The 19,275-nt window shown below is 43.5% G+C and overlaps 3 protein-coding genes across 5 annotated transcripts in view; 1 reads left to right on the top strand and 2 right to left on the bottom strand.

Moving 5' to 3' along the window:
* Positions 1 to 7,348, top strand: part of bltp1 (bridge-like lipid transfer protein family member 1) — a 50,973-nt gene extending 43,625 nt beyond the window's left edge. Inside the window, exons 76-91 of the mRNA XM_087779782.1 lie at positions 381 to 520; positions 591 to 786; positions 871 to 1,071; positions 2,075 to 2,251; positions 2,368 to 2,505; positions 2,575 to 2,817; positions 2,891 to 3,047; positions 3,206 to 3,363; positions 3,450 to 3,639; positions 3,706 to 3,923; positions 4,450 to 4,701; positions 4,996 to 5,199; positions 5,282 to 5,476; positions 5,548 to 5,682; positions 6,362 to 6,533; positions 6,594 to 7,348. Coding sequence (XP_087635908.1) covers positions 381 to 520; positions 591 to 786; positions 871 to 1,071; positions 2,075 to 2,251; positions 2,368 to 2,505; positions 2,575 to 2,817; positions 2,891 to 3,047; positions 3,206 to 3,363; positions 3,450 to 3,639; positions 3,706 to 3,923; positions 4,450 to 4,701; positions 4,996 to 5,199; positions 5,282 to 5,476; positions 5,548 to 5,682; positions 6,362 to 6,533; positions 6,594 to 6,810 — 2,993 coding nt within the window. The 3' untranslated portion in view covers positions 6,811 to 7,348. The remainder of the gene's footprint in view (positions 1 to 380; positions 521 to 590; positions 787 to 870; positions 1,072 to 2,074; positions 2,252 to 2,367; positions 2,506 to 2,574; positions 2,818 to 2,890; positions 3,048 to 3,205; positions 3,364 to 3,449; positions 3,640 to 3,705; positions 3,924 to 4,449; positions 4,702 to 4,995; positions 5,200 to 5,281; positions 5,477 to 5,547; positions 5,683 to 6,361; positions 6,534 to 6,593) is intronic.
* A 1,697-nt stretch (positions 7,349 to 9,045) lies between these two features.
* LOC148060564 (fibrous sheath-interacting protein 1-like) lies at positions 9,046 to 12,151 on the bottom strand. Its single transcript, XM_087779786.1, has 11 exons — positions 12,024 to 12,151; positions 11,696 to 11,809; positions 11,579 to 11,630; positions 11,167 to 11,333; positions 10,534 to 10,615; positions 10,441 to 10,467; positions 9,912 to 10,013; positions 9,716 to 9,840; positions 9,551 to 9,640; positions 9,347 to 9,484; positions 9,046 to 9,266 (listed from the first exon to the last, which is right to left on the bottom strand). The coding sequence occupies exons 1-11, from the start codon at positions 12,057 to 12,059 to the stop codon at positions 9,255 to 9,257; spliced, it is 945 nt and encodes a 314-aa protein (XP_087635912.1). The 5' UTR covers positions 12,060 to 12,151; the 3' UTR covers positions 9,046 to 9,254.
* A 391-nt stretch (positions 12,152 to 12,542) lies between these two features.
* Positions 12,543 to 18,507, bottom strand: LOC148060563 (hepatic sodium/bile acid cotransporter-like). 3 transcript variants are annotated; one of them, XM_087779784.1, is made up of 6 exons: positions 18,459 to 18,507; positions 14,940 to 15,320; positions 14,322 to 14,526; positions 13,664 to 13,842; positions 13,326 to 13,525; positions 12,543 to 13,262 (listed from the first exon to the last, which is right to left on the bottom strand). In XM_087779784.1, the coding sequence occupies exons 2-6, from the start codon at positions 15,305 to 15,307 to the stop codon at positions 13,201 to 13,203; spliced, it is 1,014 nt and encodes a 337-aa protein (XP_087635910.1). In that variant the 5' UTR covers positions 15,308 to 15,320; positions 18,459 to 18,507; the 3' UTR covers positions 12,543 to 13,200. The 3 variants fall into 3 exon arrangements, with proteins under 3 accessions (XP_087635910.1, XP_087635909.1, XP_087635911.1); XM_087779783.1 differs by lacking the exon at positions 18,459 to 18,507 and adding an exon at positions 16,208 to 16,272; XM_087779785.1 differs by lacking the exon at positions 18,459 to 18,507 and adding an exon at positions 16,198 to 16,270.
* Positions 18,508 to 19,275: the final 768 nt, after the last annotated feature.

Genomic DNA, 19,275 nt, shown 5'->3' with positions numbered 1-19,275 from the left:
TTTAAAGAATTTTGGTATCCCTTGTGTTGACTTTGGGTCAAGGTGAACACATTTGGTATTGTCTGGGTCACCTTGACCCTTGATTCAAAATGAATCGATCTTTTTTTACACACAGTTTCTTATTCTAATTCCAGTAGTTAAAAATTATATGTTCTAAAATCTTTATTTTTTAATCCATAGCCTTTTTAATTCAATATAAAAATGTTGGTATAATACGGCCACTAGTAAATACCATGAGGTTACCGAGCTAATTGATTGATTGGTCACATGATCGTCTGCATGTCGCATGATTGGCTCAAAGCTCAAACCATTTCAGTAAAAATGTCAAATGACCCCATTTAATGTCTGGATGGCACTGATCCTCCTATCTCCTGTTTCAGCTGTGGCCTCCCAGGAAGAAGACATGGGTCAGTTTGACCCTGTAGAGCCTCTTGAAGAATCCACCACCTCTCTGGTGTCGTCCTCGACATCGGCCTACTCGTCCTTCCCGGTGGATGTGGTCGTCTACGTCAGAGTCCAGGTATATTGAGATCACTCGGATGAAACAAGATGTCCCTAAACGTAAACTAAACTCCATCTCTGTGTTCCAGCCTTCACAAATCCGCTTCAGCTGCCTGCCCATGTCCAGGGTGGAGTGTATGCTCAAACTCCCCTCCCTCGATTTGGTCTTCTCCTCTAACCGTGGAGAGCTGGACAACCCGACAGGCTCTCATTCAACCGATGGACCTCATCCACCGTCCTCCACGCCGCCAGGACAACCCAACCCCAAACTGCCAACAAGCAAAGGTAGCAGATCATCTACACTTCGATACAGGATTGAACCTCACATGAGCTCCCACTGGACGGCTGAATCTTCCCTCTCTTTACCAGCCTCCCCGTTACTAGGCAGCCCACTGGGCAGAACCCGGCACAGCAGCAGTCTGTCGGACCTCAGCGGCCCCCCCAGTACCTCCTCAGGCCTCAGCTTCACTGCCTGCATGTCCGACTTCTCCCTCTACGTCTTTCACCCGTATGGAGCCGGGAAGCAGAAGTCCGCCGTCACGGGTCTGCCCCCCGGACCCGGACCACTGGGTGAGCAAGCAGACAAATTTTTCTTCATCCATTAACACCGACATCACTTATGAGTTGCTGATGCCGGTTTAGAATTGTAGGTTAGGTACCACGACTATGAGTGTAGATGTTTGCACAGATATCAAATCATAAACGTTTAAAAAACGTTTTATTTCCCACCAATGTATTCATTATAATAATCTCTATTTATATAGCGCCTTTCTAGACCAGGGTCACAAAGCGCTTTGACAGCCATTCACACATACTGATGGGAGTAGGCTGCACCACATGGCGCCGAATCTGCCCTCAGGAGCAATCAGGGTAAAGTTTCTTGCTCAGGGACACAACGACACAAGCTTGTCTGGAGCTGGGATTGAACCTGCAACCTTTTGGACTGCAGGCAACCACTCTACCATCTGAGCTATGACGCCCGTATTCATTCCTGAAAGGGGGCGTGTATACTTTTGTCATGTGATGTGGGACTCGGACGGTAGAGACGAAATAGACAATTGTTAAAAGATACAACAAGTACAACAATTGCAATTATACTCGAGTGTTTATTGTACTCGTACAGTAAGACGTTCTTAAATTACAAAATAAACATAGTGCAGTTTTGTAGTATTGCTCTGCAAGGCATATTACTATGGAGCCTACTGGAGTAATAGTTGAACTACTTTTGAGTGCAGTGTACCACATAGTATTAGTAAGAACAACCAATATTAATACTTAAGGCACACTTTCGATAAATGAGAAGATGAAAGGATTTTAAGTGCACTTTATAGTCTGAATGTATCCGTTATTTGGCTATAATTTAGTAGCTATTTTAAGTGGGTCTACGAGAAAAACTTTTGGCCTGGTGACTACTTGAAGTGCTTTAGTGTAATGGGATTCTAAAGGTGAGGTGTTTTTAATATCTAATAGTGTAACTGTGCGTAAACAATTACCCACCTTTTACAAGCTACATGTGTAGAAAAAATGGTAAACCTTGACGCTCTCAATCAAAATGGTTTTCCTTTTTCTGAAGGATCAGTCGACGAGGAGCCGTCGTCGGTGACGGGAAGAAAAGACTCGCTGAGCATCAACCTGGAGTTCGTGAAGGTCAGTCTGTCACGGATGAGGCGCACCGGCGGACCCACCTTCATCGAGAGCTTCATCCCTGGAAAGGGCGGGAAAATGGACACAACCCTCATCAACATCTCAGGTACCATTTCGGCGTCTAGTTCTGTCAACTTTGTAAATCGACGCGTGACATTTTACAAGGAAGGACAAGTGTATCTACCTTCCCTAAACGCATCTGATGGTTTGTATTTTGTGTAGCGGTTTGTGACATCGGCTCGGCTTCCTTCAAGTACGACATGAGACGACTGAGTGAGATTCTAGCGTTCCCGAGAGCCTGGTATCGACGTAGCATCGCCCGACGCCTCTTCCTGGGAGACCAGACCATCAACATGCCAGGTGACTTGCAAACTCACACCCTTTACTTTTGTTTGCATCCGGTGTGATGTCATATTTCTGTCTGTTCAGCGTCTGGACCTGCCACACCTGACTCGGCGGAAAACATCACGTCACACCTGTCCCCGGAGTCCAGCCAAAAAGCCTACTGGAGGACGTGGGACGGCAGCATGGGGTCTCACCTCCCTCAGTCGCCCAACGTTTTCTCCGAGCACTCGGCCGCCAGCAACATGTCGCCGGGCGGGATGGGTCACCTCAAGTCGCCGGCTCCCGGCCGCACCAGGAGCGTGTCCGACTCTTCGGCACCGAGACGAGGTGACGACACAGAGAAGGACTTTCTTTTTGTTTTTTTACCAGTTGCTAATGTTGGTGATTATTGACCCTAAAGCAGAGTCCGTGTCCAAGACGTCCACGCCCTCGTTCGGGAAAAACGGCAAAGCGATCGGCCAGCAGGGGGCCCCGTGGGAGACTCTGGTTGTGTTTGCCATCAACCTGAAGCAGCTGACCGTCCAAATGAACATGAGCAACGTGATGGGGAACAACACGTGAGCCCCTTTTATACTGTAACCTTTCACCTGTCGTTATGAGGCCACAGGACACACAGAAAGAGACAGATAGACTGCGATAAAAAAGACTAGATTGTTTGCCCTTTAAAAAAAAAAAAAAAACATATAAATGAATATATTTTTATGTGACTCTGAAGCTGGACCACCAGTGGACTGAAGAGTCAGGGCCGCCTGTCTGTGGGCAGCAACAGAGACCGAGAGATCAGCATGTCTGTGGGTCTGGGCCGGTCCAAGCTGGACTCCAAAGGCGGCGTGGTGGGCGGCAACATCGACGTGAACACGCTGGAGATGGTTTGTAAGTGAACGCAGCTTCTACTTTTGAAAGTTTCATCGCCGTTCACGGAATTCAAATTCACTTTTTTTTTTCCATTTTCTCTCCAGCGCACATCTCTGAGCACCCGAACCAGCAGCCCAGCCATAAGATCCAGATCACCATGGGGTCCACAGAGGCCCGGGTGGACTACATGGGCTCCAGCATCCTCATGGGAGTGTTCAGTAACGCCGACCTGCAGCTGCAGGACGAGTGGAAGGTCAACCTGTGCACGGTGGACAACAGCATGTCTGAGAAAAGGTTTTTTTTTTTTAATCCTCCATCTCCATCCATGGTGTCCTCATCCTCCACCTCTCCTCCGTGCAGTGAGATCTTCGTCCACGGGGATCTACAGTGGGACATTTTCCAGGTCATTATCTCCCGCTCCACCACCCCAGACCTCATCAAGATCGGCATGAAGCTGCAGGAGTTTTTCACGCAGCAGTTCGACACCAGCAAGCGCGCCCTCTCCACCTGGGGCCCCGGGCCCTACATCCCCCCCAAAACCCCCGTCATTAACTCGGACAAAGGAGGCACTGAGCTTTGTAAGTTACCAAATAATCAACAGAAATCTGACAAATTACTATTTTTTCTTTGGGGCCCAGTAACGAATGCCTCACGGACCGTTACCAGTCCCTGGACCAGGGGTCCGGGACCACTACTGTAGGATGTATTTGTAGTATATTGTCCGAGTACTTGACTTGAGTTCACAGACAAATGACTCTTAACGAAGTCCCAACTTCTTTTATTTGTTTTGAAATAAGTTTTAAAAACTGCTGGAGTCAACTGTATCCTCTCGTCCTCAGCCATCACCAGGCTTATATTGTTACTTTAACAGCATAGGACGTGTTGACTGCCTAGTGGTCGGAAGTTTAATTGCAACACAAATATGATCGAATGCAATGAATATTTTCAAGATCATTTGTAAAAAATATTTTATTTACACACTTTCTGGAGATATAAATCATAACATAACTATGATAAAAGTAAAATATTATTTGAAAGCCAAAAGAAAAGGATGAATATCTTTTTTTTTTTTTCATGGTACCGTGTTCATGTGTCAATTTTCAGACATGGACGCAGCTCACCACCGCCACTGGCCCGAAGTCCTGAAGGTCATCGCCGGGTGCCACATCTCCCTCTTCCAGATGCCGCTGCCCGAGGACGCCGTGCAGCTGGGCGGCTCCATGAGTCTCCACGGCAACCACATGACCCTCGCCTGCTTCCACGGGCCCAACTTCCGCTCCAAGTCCTGGGCCCTGTTCCACCTGGAGGAGCCCAACATCGCCTTCTGGACCGAGGCCCAGAAGATCTGGGAGGACGGTGAGTGTCTCTGACCTTTTGACCCCTCTTTTTGGCGGACTTTTAACTACTTTTTTTGAGTCTGGACCCAGTACGCAGAGGTGTCAGGGAAGAAGGCGAGGAAAAGGCAGGGCCGAGTACAGAGAAAGCTTTCTCAGTGTTTGACAGGAAAGGTAATAGAAAAGTCCGAGCAACAGTCAGAGAAAACCGTCAGTCAGGTTCAGGCGTCAGGAAAGGGATCAAAGAAATCGAAAACTCTCCAAAACTTCTAAAGGAATCGCTTTTGTCTTGAGTTGTGCCTCGTTGTCCCTCCAGGCACCAAAGATAACTCCACCTACGTGGTCCAGACGCTGGACTTCCACCTGGGTCACAACACCATGGTGACCAAACCCTGCGGCGCGCTGGAAAGCCCGATGGCCACCATCACCAAGATCACGCGGCGGCGCCACGAGAACCCGCCGCACGGAGTCGCCACCGTCAAAGAGTGGTTCAACTACGTCACCGCCATGAGGAACGAAGGTAGCAAGGACTTATTATCTTGTGAGGGAGTCACAGAACTGGAGAAAAACCAACTTTTCTTCTCGTTCATTTCTTCTTCCAGAGTTGAATCTGCTCAGGAACGTGGAAGCCAACAACCAGGAGGCGGGAACGGCCGCCAAGAGCTCAAGTCTGCTCAGCAGCTTCCGCAGCAACTCCAGCTACAACCACGAGACCGAGACCATCTTTGCACTTCCCAGGATGCAGCTGGACTTCAAATCCATCCACGTACAAAAACCCAACGAACCTTCGATCTCGGGTACGTTTTTTTAAAAAAAACTCTTCGCCTCTTCCTTTGATTAACACGTAGACACCTCGTCTCCCCGGTAGACGCCGACAGCAAACCTAACGTGGAGTGCAGCGTGGTGACCGAGTTCACCGACCACATCTGCGTGACGATGGACGCAGAGCTCATCATGTTCCTGCATGACCTGGTGTCGGCTTACCTGAAGGAGAAGGAGAAAGGTTGCTTTTTTTTGGTCGTCAAACATGTTTTAAATCGTGTTTTTGACATTTCTACTTGTTAAGTTTGTTAGTGTTGCAGGAGTAGATTCAGCTCAGTTTTATTTAAAGTGTTGAATCATAACAACAATATCGAAAACACACTTTACAGTTTATATAAGACTTTATTGGAGAAAAGAAAAACGGATCCGAGCGAATCACGGTGTGACGTGGCGAGGAAAAACCTCCTATTTAAGGCAGAAACCTGGAGCAGAACCAGACTCGTGTTGACGCCCTCCTTTTGTGATGATTGACTTAATGATATTTGGGTTTACTTTTTTTTGTTTCTTCTCTAAATGGTATTATTAGGTGCGTTTACACAAAACGCAACAGCGAAAAAAATGGAGTTAAATCATTTAAAGTAGATGTTGTTCTAAACGGTTACACAATAAAGGAGTGACAGAGAGAGAGAGAGGGGCGTCACAACTTTTAGCCAAATTTTCCCCGTTACATAAAGTAACAATTCTGTCTCTTTTAGTCCACCATTTTGACTTTCCAATAACATAAGACCCGCTTAACAGATTGACCTACTTTTTCGACTTCAGAGGCGGCACTAGATGGTTTATTAGCCAGGGGACCAACAGGTTACGTTTTGTAAAAGCTTCATGACCTCACCACGACCTCTTCCCTCGACCTCCCTCAGCCCTGTACGCCCCGCGGATGTTCGCGGCTCGGCCGGGTCAGAAGAGTCCCACCGCCCTGCACGACAACAGCTCCTCGGACAAAGACAAGGACAAAGACGAGGGCACCGCCTACACCACGGTGGACTGGAGGGAGTTCATGTGCAACACGTGGCACTTGGAGCCGACGCTCAGGTGAGTCGACCCCCGTCTCTAGACTCCAAATACTCTTTTTCTGACATTTTCCCTCCTCAGACTTATCTCCTGGACCGGAAGTAAGATCGACCCGGTGGGCGTGGACTACATCCTGCAGAAGCTGGGCTTCCATCACGCCAGGACTACAATCCCTAAATGGCTGCAGCGCGGCGTGATGGACCCGCTGGACAAGGTTCTGTCGGTGATCATCAAGAGGCTGGGCACGGCCCTGCAGGACGAGAAGGAGAAGAAGGGCCGGGACCGCGACGAGCACTGAGAGAAAAGAGGGTCGACAAACACTGGAGCACTGAAAGCCACTACTGTACAAACCTGAACCTCCGCAGCCGCCCGCTGCACCCGACTGTGACTGACGGTTATCTGTATATTTTTGAACAAAGTAGGGAATTTTTAATTTTGGGGGACGACGGCGAAACACCGACGCCTCCTTAACCCGCCGTCTAACGCTTTATTTAAGACTCGCCGATGTTTCATGCGATGATTTCCCGATTCATGGCCTTTCTTTGTTTCACAGGGAGACACTAGATATGATTTATTTTTGTTAGAGCAGCCTTTGGATATTTAAGACCTGGATCAGTGAATTTCTGGATGTGAACTAATTGACACAACGTGAGGAATGGTATTATTTATAGGTGTGCGTGAAGCTAAATGTCTGTCAAGTGTTAGCTTGGTGTGTCAAGCTTATTTTTATCCTTTTTTAATCCACATCATAGAGCCTGTGTACATAAGTCGATTTCTTAAACGTGTTGGTTTCCTAACTTAATAAAGAAATGCCATTTGATTTTATATACAAATCACTTCTAGTGTTTCACAGAAATGTTGTGGACGCTCTGTGTTTGTTTGTCATCATTTGTTCCGTAGAATCGCGAGTTTCTATAAATAGTGATGGTTTTCCTTTCTTTTTTTTTCATAATGATCCTGTTTTTATTTTACTCTGTTATATGTAAATTAGTAAGTAAGTCATATTTATTTCTAAAGCGCATTTCTAGACCAGGGTCACAAAGCGCTTTAACAATCAAAAACAACACACAGTTCAAATAAATACTTCAAAGATCAAGACGCATAAGACAAACACAGGAGTCCCAGAAAATTAAGAAAAGGTCTGAATGAAAAAAAAGAATGTCTTCAGATGTTTTTTGAAGGAGTCAGTAGATCCATCAACAAAAGAGAGGAAGATCGTTCCAAAGCTTAGGAGCAACAGTCTTGAAGGATTTTGTTTGGAGTGTGTTCAGGAACCATCAGTAGATTCTGATCCACAGACCTCAGAGTTTGAGCTGGGGTCTGTGGATCAGATTATTGATGGCAGGTCTGACCATGAATAGATCTGAAAGTAAGAACCAGAATTTCAAAAGGATCCTGAAAGAAACTTGCAGCCAGTGAAGAAATTTAAGGAGGGGAAATGTGAGTTCTTCTACTAGAGCGGGGCAGAATTCTCGCTGCAGAGTTTTGTATTAACTGCAGGCGAGACAGATCCTTCTTGTTTAGACACCAAAATTAACTGTTACAATAGTCTAAACGAGACCCAAACGCATGAATTATAAGCTCCAGATCGTGTTGTGACATAATTTTCTTTAGTTTAGAGATTTTTCTCAGTTGAAGGAAACAGTTTCTGGTCAGTTTTCTGCAGTGTCGAACAAGAGACATGTCTTTATCAAATACAACACCCAGGTTTCTCAGGCTCAGTTTGACAGACTGACCGTCACCCAAGTACTGACTCAACGCTGGAATCTTATCAGGAGCAATCACCAGAGTTTCAGTTTTGTCCACATTTAGCTGCAAAATGTTTTCACTCAGCCATTGTTTGATTTCTAGCAAACAATTGACTAAGCTGTTCAGCCTCTGGGGCTCAGTTGGATCAAATGAGCAGTAGAGCTGGATGTCATCAGCAAAAATGTGGTAAGAAACATCAGAAAAAGAAAGTACCCAAAACAGAACCTTGAGGGACTCCACGCGACAGATCCGTGGAATCAGACCTTATTTGATTGGCAGATACACTGAAACTGTGCCCAGAACGGTAAGACGAGAACCACTGTTAAACAGACCCTGACGGTGTCACTTCATCCCTCAGTCTTCTCAGCAGGATCCTTTATTTTCAATTGAGATTTTAAGGTTATATTTTTTTTCTCTAAAATATTACTTTTTATTCATTATTTTAAGGAACAACGTTTTCGTATTTTTTAGTTTCCTTTTTTAGTCGTATTTACTTTTCTTTTTTTTTTACATTCGATGATTTTTGTTCTTTGTTTTTAAAGTTTATTTTGTTGTATATTGCTTTTCTTTTATAAAAAAAATGTATTATACTATTTTATTATTTAAAATAATTAAATATTTAGTAGTATGGTTTTTATTTTTCTTATTTCTTATCCTTCTATTGTATTCCTATTCATACACTATAATGTAAAACGTGTTCTTTATTGTTCTTTCTTCTTAAATAGCCAAATGTATTCTCAAATGTTTTTTCTGTTTATTATATATAAAAAATATCACATAAGCATTTTGCTCAGATAATACCTTTATGACACAGCAATCGTTCGGTTGAAGCTCATCACTCCCTCTAGTGTTTGACTCGGAGAAAAATAGACGGATAATGACTTTTATTTCATGACCGGTTCTCGTAATGTTTTGTTTTTAAGTATAAGATCTTTGTTTCTTTTGAAGGTGAGGATGTCCTCTAATGTCCGTAAACAGCCGTTACATGAAGCGTCACGGTCCTTCCTTCAAAAAGAAAATCAGAAATAATGGTTTATTTCTTTTACATTTGTCGTTAAGTCGATCTGATGGAGTCGATCACGTACCAAAGTACTCGTGAAAGTGCTTTGCACGGAAATATACTCTTCGTCGGAGAGGAGGTTCCGCAGTTTGGCGTCGATTTCTCTGAGGGCCTCTATTTCAGAGTCTCCTGGGGTGTAACCGTTGGCCATTGAGACGTTCCTCTGTAAGATCAACATTTTAGTCTTCGCTTATTTGCACAAAATTACAGCCACGCATGATCATCCTACCTCGCTGTCCCCCTCTCCGTTGATGTCCCAAAGAAGCTCGGCCAGGCGAGCCTTCTCCGCTTCCGTCATGACCATTTCACCATCTTCAGCCTGGACATGTTTTCGGGAGACAAAGTCCTGAATCTTAAAGGGAATCTCTTAAAAAGCAGACTTTTGATCACGTACCTCGTCGTCGTCTTTCTGGTCCAGGCTATGCTCATCGAAAAGATGATCAAAAGTCGTTCTCGCTTGTTTCCCCGGAAGTGTTCTTTGACCACTCGAACCAGCCATTTCACCAAACTCCTTCTCTCCTGTCGAACCAGAGATCATTCGCACCACCTTGACGTTCTCGACCATGTTTGGTCACTTTAAGAAGGCTTACCTTCGCCAAGTTTTCTTATCGGATCGGATGTTGAGAAAAGAGGTGAATCCGGTGACCACCGAGACAGCTCCGGCTCACTGCCCTCTGCGCTTGGCGGTGATGCTTGCACACAATCGTTTTTTCAGGATTCAGTAAAAAAAGGAAAAAAGTGATTCTTGCAAACACAACCCCAAGACTGGTGTTTCGCCTCTGGTTGAGTATGTTGACCTTCCCCTTGACCCTGGTATACAGGGGGATTGAAAAGTGTTGAGCCAGTAAGGATTAAAGCGCCGACCTCCTTCATTGCTTTAAACCAGAAGTTCAGAAACCTTTCCTTATCAAGAGTCAGGAAGACGGGCGCCTAGCGTGATGCTCCATCAACCCTACCTTTGGATACGTGAAAGGAATGCCTTGAATTTGAGTCACTCCCGAATCATTTCCACTTATCCTGCCTTTGTCTTGGTGTTGCAACCTAAGCTACGATATTCCTTCCCCACAAACGAATCAGATTTTCATAACAAATGCATTCGGCAGATTATTCGAAACTCACCTGCGATGTCTTCCCTCTCATCCGCCCCTGTTAAAATTGAAATAAGTTCTATGGTTGACACACAGCCGAGCGGATTGCTACGATGCTACCTACCTAAGGTCGTATCAAGAGCCAAAAACATCTCGGTGTTCTTTGCTTCTTTGGCAGTCGTGTTGTGGCCGTATGGGAGCCTCACCTGTCAAGCGTCAAGGGTTAATATTCTTCTTTTTACTAGAACCTTAACAAGGTGGCGAACGCTTACCCCAGCTAGATGGGGTAAGAGACAGGGAAGACAACCTTCATGAAAAATACAACTACCAAGTCTCCAACGATGCGAGCCCAGTAAGAGAAAGTTCTTTATGATAATAAATACTGCTGACGATGCGTAAATACATTCTGTTGACTCTGCTTTCTTAATGGCAGAACTCGGGATATGTCGGTGTTATTTTTTTTCGCAGCTGACAAGAACAGATGATGAAATGAAAGAAAGTAAAGAAATGGCGCCAACTCAGCATAAGGGGTAAAAACACAGTCGCACTGGGAACCAGGAGAACTTTCTCAATAGATTTTCACTTTAATATAGTTTATCTTTGAGACACACTTCTCATAATGATTAGTAAAGAACAAATAATAGTAAATACTTTCTACCATAATGGTGCCTTCATTTCATCCATTTGTGGTACCCAAAAGGTTCAGGACCTGACCGGCAAAGGCCTCAACCCTATGAAGACTTGATTGAGTATCTACCTGTAGGTCATGCCACAGTTTGGACTTTGAGTCCTTCAGTTGCCTCTTTGCCATTTTCTCTTTGCAGGCGGCCGACAAAAGAAGTGCATCCAGTCTTGCCATTTCCTCGATGGCCTTCTGAAGTTGTTGAGGGTCCGACTCTTCATCCTCTGCCACGGTATACTCACCTATAGGAGCATGTTTTAAAGACATGTACACTTTATGTAATAAATCTTTTGTGTAGTTCTAGATGTACGTTGTAGTCATCATCTGACTCAGCATTAAGAAAGACAACATCTTTGATACTAATGCCTACATTTAGAAAAAATCATGTTCTAAGCTTGATGATTGAAGTCGTATTAAATATTTCTGTTTGTTCACGTAGGCAAGACAATATTCACCAATAATTACGTAAACGAAATGCCTCACAAACCTATGTCTCCCAGTCCAGGTGAGTCGGGCTCATCATCAGGGCTACTGGGACTCTGTTGGGAGTCGACTCATAGATTCACTTCCAGCTTTAGGCGGCGTCTATCAATCATTCCATTACCTGGCAGTCGGAGTTGTACGTGACGTCGCTACTCAAAGCATCGGAGTCGGACGTGAACGATGGTTGATCGCTTGTGTGTGCTGACGGATCCCTCGAGCTGACATTTCCTCCGCCCTGCACCAACGTCATGGTAGAATTTCACTTGAGCTAACGTCTCTTTTTTAGTTTAAAACACCATTTTGTGAACCGCTAATTTAGCTAGCTCAACATGCCAATCTAAGTCTCCTGACCTGCTGTTTTATGAACTATTAAAATTTAGCATTTTCTAATCAATCCATGAATACTGCCTTCTTACCACCTTTCCAGACGAAAGTTGTTGGTTACGTACATTTTTTTTCAGTCGAGGAATCTTTGACTTGATCATTTTTCAACTGAAGTCAGGAAGTTCTGAAAGTTTAGGTAGTTGGACTTGGAATTCACCGAGTGCTCCACCAACACAACCATTTGTGTGCCCAATTAAAGGAAATCTTGTTTTTCTTAGTTTATTCTCATCTTGACAGAACAAAGACGCCTCATTTTTGGCTTTTAAGATTTAAAAAGGACGGTTCAACTTTGACACCTTTATGACCGGTCAAGTTAAACTGGTAAATAATACTTTGTTATTTACAAAGTATTACTATACCTCGAGTAAAAGTCCTACAGCTGAGGTACTTCTTTTTTTTGTTGTTGCTATAAAGCATACACTAGAGGGAGCCCTTGAGCCGCGAATAGGTGAAATTATGTAGTTGCAAACCTACGTCGTGTAACCGGAAGGACATCATGTGATCTTTGGCTGGAGATTATTTGGTGTAAACATTTCAAAAATTGATTTAGAAAAAAAACAAAAACAAATAAACAACAACTTAAATCCAACATCATTCCATGAGTTATTTTAAAAAAGACATTTAAAGTTGTTTTACATCATTTTATTAAAACAAAACACATCTCAACTGTAGGAAAATATATATTTACAGAGACTTTCTTTGTTAAATAATTATACATTTTGTGATTAAAAATTTAATAAAAAAAAGGAAACCTTTCTGAAACAATTTAGCACACTCTTTTTTGGACCTTTGGAAGTTAATAATTGGATCTGAATGCACAGAAAACTATCCACGAGTAGGAGGACGTAACATTGGAGGGACCATGTGGTTTTTGATGGAAGGAATTAGGGGGGAGTGGTCTAAGGAATAGCGGACGCCCACTCAGCTCAACTGATTTACGTCCTGCAACATCAGGACGGTCCGAAGGATTGTGTTTATTTAGTCGATGGAATTGCCCAACAGTTCAAAGTGGGCGGGCGTCACTCAAAACATGTAAAGTCGACTCTATAAAGGCTGATTTAGATGCAGAATGCAGGATTATTAAGGTTAGTGGTCGACTTGATGCATTTTCCTTGAAATTATTAATTACTCTCTGGTGTTTACATTCACTCTATATACTTCCTTGAGTCATATTTCGAGGGTGATTCACTACATTGGGCGAAGCCGAACAACGAATACGATCACGACGGACCATCCAGCTGTTCAAACCTGCGGCAGCTTCACCTCCTCCTGGTTCACGCAGACACATTTGTACGCCTGTGTTTCTGTGAAAGAGCCACAAGTTGGTGAAAGTGACACAAAAACAGAAGGACAGCTGTGACAATTACCCGCAGCAGGCCGTTTTAACCTCTGGTAACCTCTGTAGCACAGAACGAGCAGAACCACCTCGACCCACTGGGCCACGTAGAGCAGCAGCGGGAAGAGAAACATGGGCCCGATGACCTGTGAGGGAAAGGCCACTTTTAAGATGGTGGTGCTCAGCTGGATGTTTTGGCATCCGGTTTCCATGGAGACCGTTCGGCTGCATCTAGAAAGACAGAATGCTGGTGTTAGTAGAAAGCAACCACATCTGAAGGAGCATCAACAGACCATTGCATTTGGTCAAAACCAGATATCCTACACTGTCCCACTGGTACCATTGGGTCGTGGTTTTGGAGTGACTTACTGCTGATTGAGTCGGCACACGATGGACAGAACATATCCCAGGATGAATCCGATCAGTGGCATCAGGGCAGCGGCAATGATGAGATCAGGCATCAAGATCATCCATATGGTTTCTTTGAGGGACAGGGCTGAGAGGGTGAATATAATGATGGCGGAGAAGATCATGATGACAATGCCAATCTGTTGGTGAAGATCGAACCTGTTACTGTTTTGACCCGTTTTCAATGTCGCCCCGAAACAAATCCATCAGGGAACACCTTAGGAACCATCGGCTATGTAGAATTAATCTCTAATCTTCTGTAAATTGGCATTAAAAGGGCCTTATCTGTATCCCCTTGCTCCATCAGGGTAGTCAACCTTATTCATGGTCTACAAAGGATTTTAAAGCACCAGTCTAAGCTTACTTTCTTACTTACTCTCTCTGGGTTGTTGTAGGCAAGTCCTTGGATACCTGACACAGAGGCAGCAAGCATGTAAGCCTTTGTTGGGAACTGCCTTGCACATCACATCACAGGTTTACTCTATGTGTTTTGGTCTGTGTGCTCGCCATAGACATGCCTCTTTGATCCTCAGTATCGGGTGACTAAGGAGATGCCAAGGGGTTTGGAATCTAGGGTTCCCCCATTCCGTACATCTCAACGGAAGCGTGTTGTACTCACGTTTAAGATGACCGTACAGTATTTAGGCCTGAAGTGCTTCACAGCGATGCCGATGCCGCAAGGCACCAGGGTGAGGACCAGGGCGATGACAATGCCGCTGTATGGCACTGCGTCATGCAGACCTGGAAATCCTTTGCAGTACAGCATTAGCATCAGCGGCATCAGACCCAGTGCCGCAAAACTGGAGCACGTGGTCATCACGATGCTGGAAGAGATTGTAGTGGAATCAAATGCTATTACTGGGGGGGGGGAATACTTTTGACATAAGATGGCGTCTAGAGACGGGATGAATCAGAGAGTTTATGGTTGGGATCAGTTTCAGGGATGAGCTCGGTTCGGGAATGTCAAATGGATATTTTCGCCTATAGCTCCAAACGACATGGATTACTCTGAAAATAATCACAACCCCTTGTCGATGTGAGGGTGAGTAGAAAATTAGTGAAATTTGAATTGGGGGTGAATTATCACTTGAAGTTTGGGGCAAACCCAAGACACTTGGTCTGGGATAGTATCGTTGTTGTCCAGGAACAGCTGAAAGAGGATTCTGGGGAGCCATGGGCTGTTTGGTAAAGCCGATTGAGTAACAGTTGGGGTTTAAGCAACCACAAGCGTTCCTACCTCAGATTCATATCGCCGTTAATCGCCAGCGAAAAGGCGTTGGACAAGGTTCCTCCTGGACAGCATCCACAGATCAGGACCGTTACAGCCTTAATGGGCTCCATCTCCAGGCCTTTAGCCAGGCAGAAAGCGGTGAGCGGCATAATGCCGAACTGGGCCAAAATGGCGATGGCGACCCCTTTGGGCTTCAGCAAGTGAGCCCCGATTTTGGAAATCTCCATCGTGCATCCCAGCGAGACCATGATGATGAAGAGGATGACCACGGCGAAGATGTTGATGATGCTGCTCATGGGGCCGGAGAGGAAGTCACCGCTTTTATTTCCAAACACCTGGTGGGGGAGTCCATCGAAGGCGTCGGTGGTGTTCATGGTCTTGTTTTGCCTGACGGAGAAGATTGCATCAGCGACTAGTAAGAACCAGATAGTCTTTAGTCAAACATCAAATCTTTTGTATGGAATATTTTGTTTGTTGTACACACTGTCCTCAAATTAAGTGTCACGTCAAAAAAAGTCCTTCAGGAACTTATCGCAAATACACTGAACCAATTTTTAAAATTGGTTTTAAAATATTTAACAGAAAAGGCAAAAATATAAGTTCACCTGAAAAGTCGTACAAGAAACAATTTAAAAATATGAAAAATGCATTTTTTCTTTATTTACAATCGAGTGAATACAACAAACTTTTTGGAAACATTTTTTGATCTTATTGTTGGGGGTTTCCAACGAAATTATGAAATTGATGTAATTTTCAAAACAGACAAATACTTTATACAGATTAACTTCTACTATATGCTATTATTTTTTATATTTTATTTTATTATTTTGGAGACCTCCTGAGGGATCAATAAAGTTTTACCTTACCTTACCTTACTTCCTTAGTGTCCCATTTTTGGTTCCACTTTTCCGCTCTCTATTTTTATTCTTGATGTTACCAGCTATTAGCATCTTTTTTCATATATTTCAATTGAAAAAGTCTCTTTGTTTAAGTAACTTTAACTTCTTTTTTTTAAAACTGTGATTATTATTTACTATTATTTCTATAACAATGGTCATGCTAAACATTAGCTAGTGATGCTAACACGTAAATTGAAATTAAATACCGTTAGCATCTTTTGTCTCGTTTCTTTCCTTAACTTAAAAAAAAGACTTCTGTTGTAACCATGACTCCTGTTTACTCAAATTTCTGAAACAATAATAATGCTAAACATTAGCTAGTGATGCAAGACCCCCTGCAGTTGGTGTGGAAGATGCCATCGTACCTACTCCCACCTGGATAAAGGAAGCGGTTCAGGGAGGATCCTGTTCCTGGACTTTTCTAGTGCCTTCAACACCATCCAGCCCACTCTGCTGCAGGACAAATTGACACAGATGCATGTGGACCCTGGTCTGGTCTCCTGGATTACGGATTATCTTACTGATCGACCACAGTATGTCAGGCTGAAGGACATCACGTCTGACACTGTGGTTTGCAGTACAGGAGCACCTCAGGGGACAGTTCTGGCCCCTCTCCTCTTCACCATCTACACTTCAGACTTCTGCTACAACTCAGAGCTAAGTCTCGTCCAGAAGTATGCTGACGACACTGCCATTGTTGGATGCATCAGGGACAACAGCGAAGACGAGTATAAGAGTCTGATACGTGACTTTGTGGACTGGAGTGACAGGAACCACTTGCAGCTGAACACCTCAACGACCAAGGAGCTGGTCTTGGACTTCGGGAGGTCCAGGACAAAGCCACGTCCAGTGTCCGTCAGAGGCGACGAGGTGGAGATAGTTGATAACTATAAGTACCTCGGCGTGTGGATGGACAGTAAACTGGTCCTGCAACACAGACCATGTATATAAGAAGGTTCAGAGTAGACTGTACTTTCTGAGGAGGCTTCGATCATTTAACATCTGCAGGAAACTCATCTGCATGTTCTTCCAGTCTGTGGTGGCCAGTGTCCTGTTTTATGCTGTGGTGTGTTGGGGTGGAAATGTGTCCAGGAGGAGTGTCAACAGGTTGGACAGACTGATCAGAAGGGCTGGCTCTGTGGTTGGAATGAAGCTGGACTCACTGGTGACAGTTGCTGAGAGGAGATCATTGAACAAACTACTGTCCATCATGGATGATGACAGTCATCCTCTGAACACTGTCATCAGTGAGCAGAGAAGCAGAATGAGTGCACGAATGCTCCTGCCCAGGTGCAAAACAAATAGACTCAAGGACTCATTCATTCCTCGGGCTATTAAATTGTACAATTCTGAGTTCGGGATCAGGAGTGGAGTGAGAGTATCTGGATTTTCTGTTCTATGTTAGTCTTTGTATCCTTTGTCTTTGTTGTTTTTCTTTGATCTATGTTCTTTATCTTTAAACTTAGATTGTATCATCTTCTCTTTATTTCTCTTTGTTCTTGTTCTTATTTTATTTTGATTTATTTTTTATGAAAAATTGCTGTATTTTCTGTGGCTATTGGAAAAAAACTATCAATAAAGTTTTACCTTACCTTACCTTACCTTAACACATAAATTGAAATTAAATACCGTTAGCATCTTTTGTCTCGTTTCTTTCCTTGACATAGTTTTTTTAATAACTTTAAAAAAAAGACTGTTTACTGAAATTTCTAAAACAACAATAATGCTAAACATTAGCTAGTGACGCTAATACATAAATACTGACCACAGCAGACAGTTGAGTAGATAGTTAATTCTTTTTTTTAAAGTAACTTATGAAAGAGACTTTTTTACAATGTGTGACTCTTGTTGACTATATCAACGCTAAACATAAGCTGAATAGAGAACAGAGGGTAAATAAAACGTATCACAGCAGACAGGTGAGTCAATAGCAGGTCAAAGGTAAAAGGCTAAAACGCAATCTATTGAATAGTTGACGCTAACTTGGGTCAAGGGTTATTTTTTCAAAAGCCGTATTTTTGTTAATGTGTTATAATAAAGGATTGTTTTCCTATTTTAACTTTTTTTTTCTTAGGGTCAGATTTTTCTTTATTATAGATAATTGCTATAACAACGGTAATGCTAAACATTAGCTAGTGGTGCTAACGCATCAGTAGAAATTAAATTGACCACAGCGGACAGTTGAGGCGATAACATTATACATTCAACTTTTTTTGGGGGGGAAATTTTCAACTGATCATTTTCTTATTCTACCAATTTAATCTTCCTTTTTGTTTTTTCTTCCTTCGCCTCCCATTTTCCGTTTTCCACTGACGATGACTTCAGAACAGACTTTTTTATATATATTTATTTGTTTTTAATGTCTAATTTCTATTGACAATCAAAATGCAACTCACAATAAGTGCATATAAAACGTTTAACTCCTTTCTTTTTTTAAATTAACTCATTTAAAAGGATTGTTGTTGTTTTTTTGCTCTATACTTATACTCATTTCATCAATTTGATTTGTTATAGAATACGAAAGATATAGAATTGTATTTAAAATGTGCTGCAAGTTTCAACCAACAAACCACCAGCAAAACGTACATTTCTCCCGATAATATATATTTTAAGTGAAGATTCTTACCTGGTTCCCCCAGATTCGCTCACACACTGGTCTGCAGGTCTCTGACTGTTTTCTCTGGAGAGGAAGAGAAACCTCCTCCTCTCGTCCTCCACCTCCCTCCCATGTGACCTCAAGCTGGATCACTTCGTACGACTTCAGGTCCTGAAGGCAAACGCCAGTAAAAAATTCTCCAAACAACATATTTGTTTCTTTAATCGTTCATGTCGTGGGAAACACTCGCCGTCACCGCGGCCGTCAAGGCGACAGTTATTCACGAGTGACCAGCTCTTTATTGGGGCGGCCTGGCAGAGCGACCCCTCTCTTTCACGGGAGCAGTTTTTCGTTGCCAGGCTGAGGCGCTGCCTCACAAAGAACTTTGATTCACGTGAGGAGCCCCCGGAGTTTAATCTCCGGCAGCAGAGAGCAGATTATTACGAGTTGGATTCACACGTGTCGCCTCCTGGAATCTACAGTTGAGTCTGAACAACACACTCTGATGCGCCACTGATCTGGATAAATATGCTCTGGTTTCCTCCCAAAGGCATGATTATGGGAACTGATGACCGTTCTGTAGGTGTGAGTGGTTGTCTGTGGAGTGGGCTTTCCAGGGTGTCCCTTGCCTATCTCCCTATCTTTAATGGTTAAAGCTTCTCTTTTTTTTTTCTTTTTTTTAATCCGGCATTTTATGAAGAAATGGAAAAAAGCCATTTTGCCTCATTATTCTTTTCCTGGTCAACATTTAGAATGGCATTTTTCCTTATTAGTTAAATACTGAGAGATCAGGGCTGTGGCTTTTTATGTCTTATTGAATTTTTTTTGTCATTTTCCAAACTAGAAT

This window comes from Callionymus lyra, chromosome 18, assembly GCF_982586985.1.
Source record: "Callionymus lyra chromosome 18, fCalLyr1.hap1.1, whole genome shotgun sequence".
Lineage (NCBI taxonomy): Eukaryota > Metazoa > Chordata > Actinopteri > Syngnathiformes > Callionymidae > Callionymus > Callionymus lyra.
This window is presented reverse-complemented; position numbering and strand designations above follow the sequence as displayed.

Coding starts and splice junctions, on each gene's coding strand:
- LOC148060563 (XM_087779783.1), bottom strand. CDS start 16,272: ATGGTGTTGAAGGCACTAGAAAAGTCCAGGAACAGGATCCTCCCTGAA. Junction 14,527..14,939: donor AACGGCGATATGAATCTGAG/GTAGGAACGCTT, acceptor AATCTCTTCCAG/CATCGTGATGACCACGTGCT. Junction 13,843..14,321: donor ACTGTACGGTCATCTTAAAC/GTGAGTACAACA, acceptor CTTCACCAACAG/ATTGGCATTGTCATCATGAT.
- LOC148060564 (XM_087779786.1), bottom strand. CDS start 12,059: ATGATCAAGTCAAAGATTCCTCGACTGAAAAAAAAT. Junction 9,641..9,715: donor ACCAGAAAGACGACGACGAG/GTACGTGATCAA, acceptor AAACATGTCCAG/GCTGAAGATGGTGAAATGGT. Junction 9,485..9,550: donor ACGGAGAGGGGGACAGCGAG/GTAGGATGATCA, acceptor TTGATCTTACAG/AGGAACGTCTCAATGGCCAA.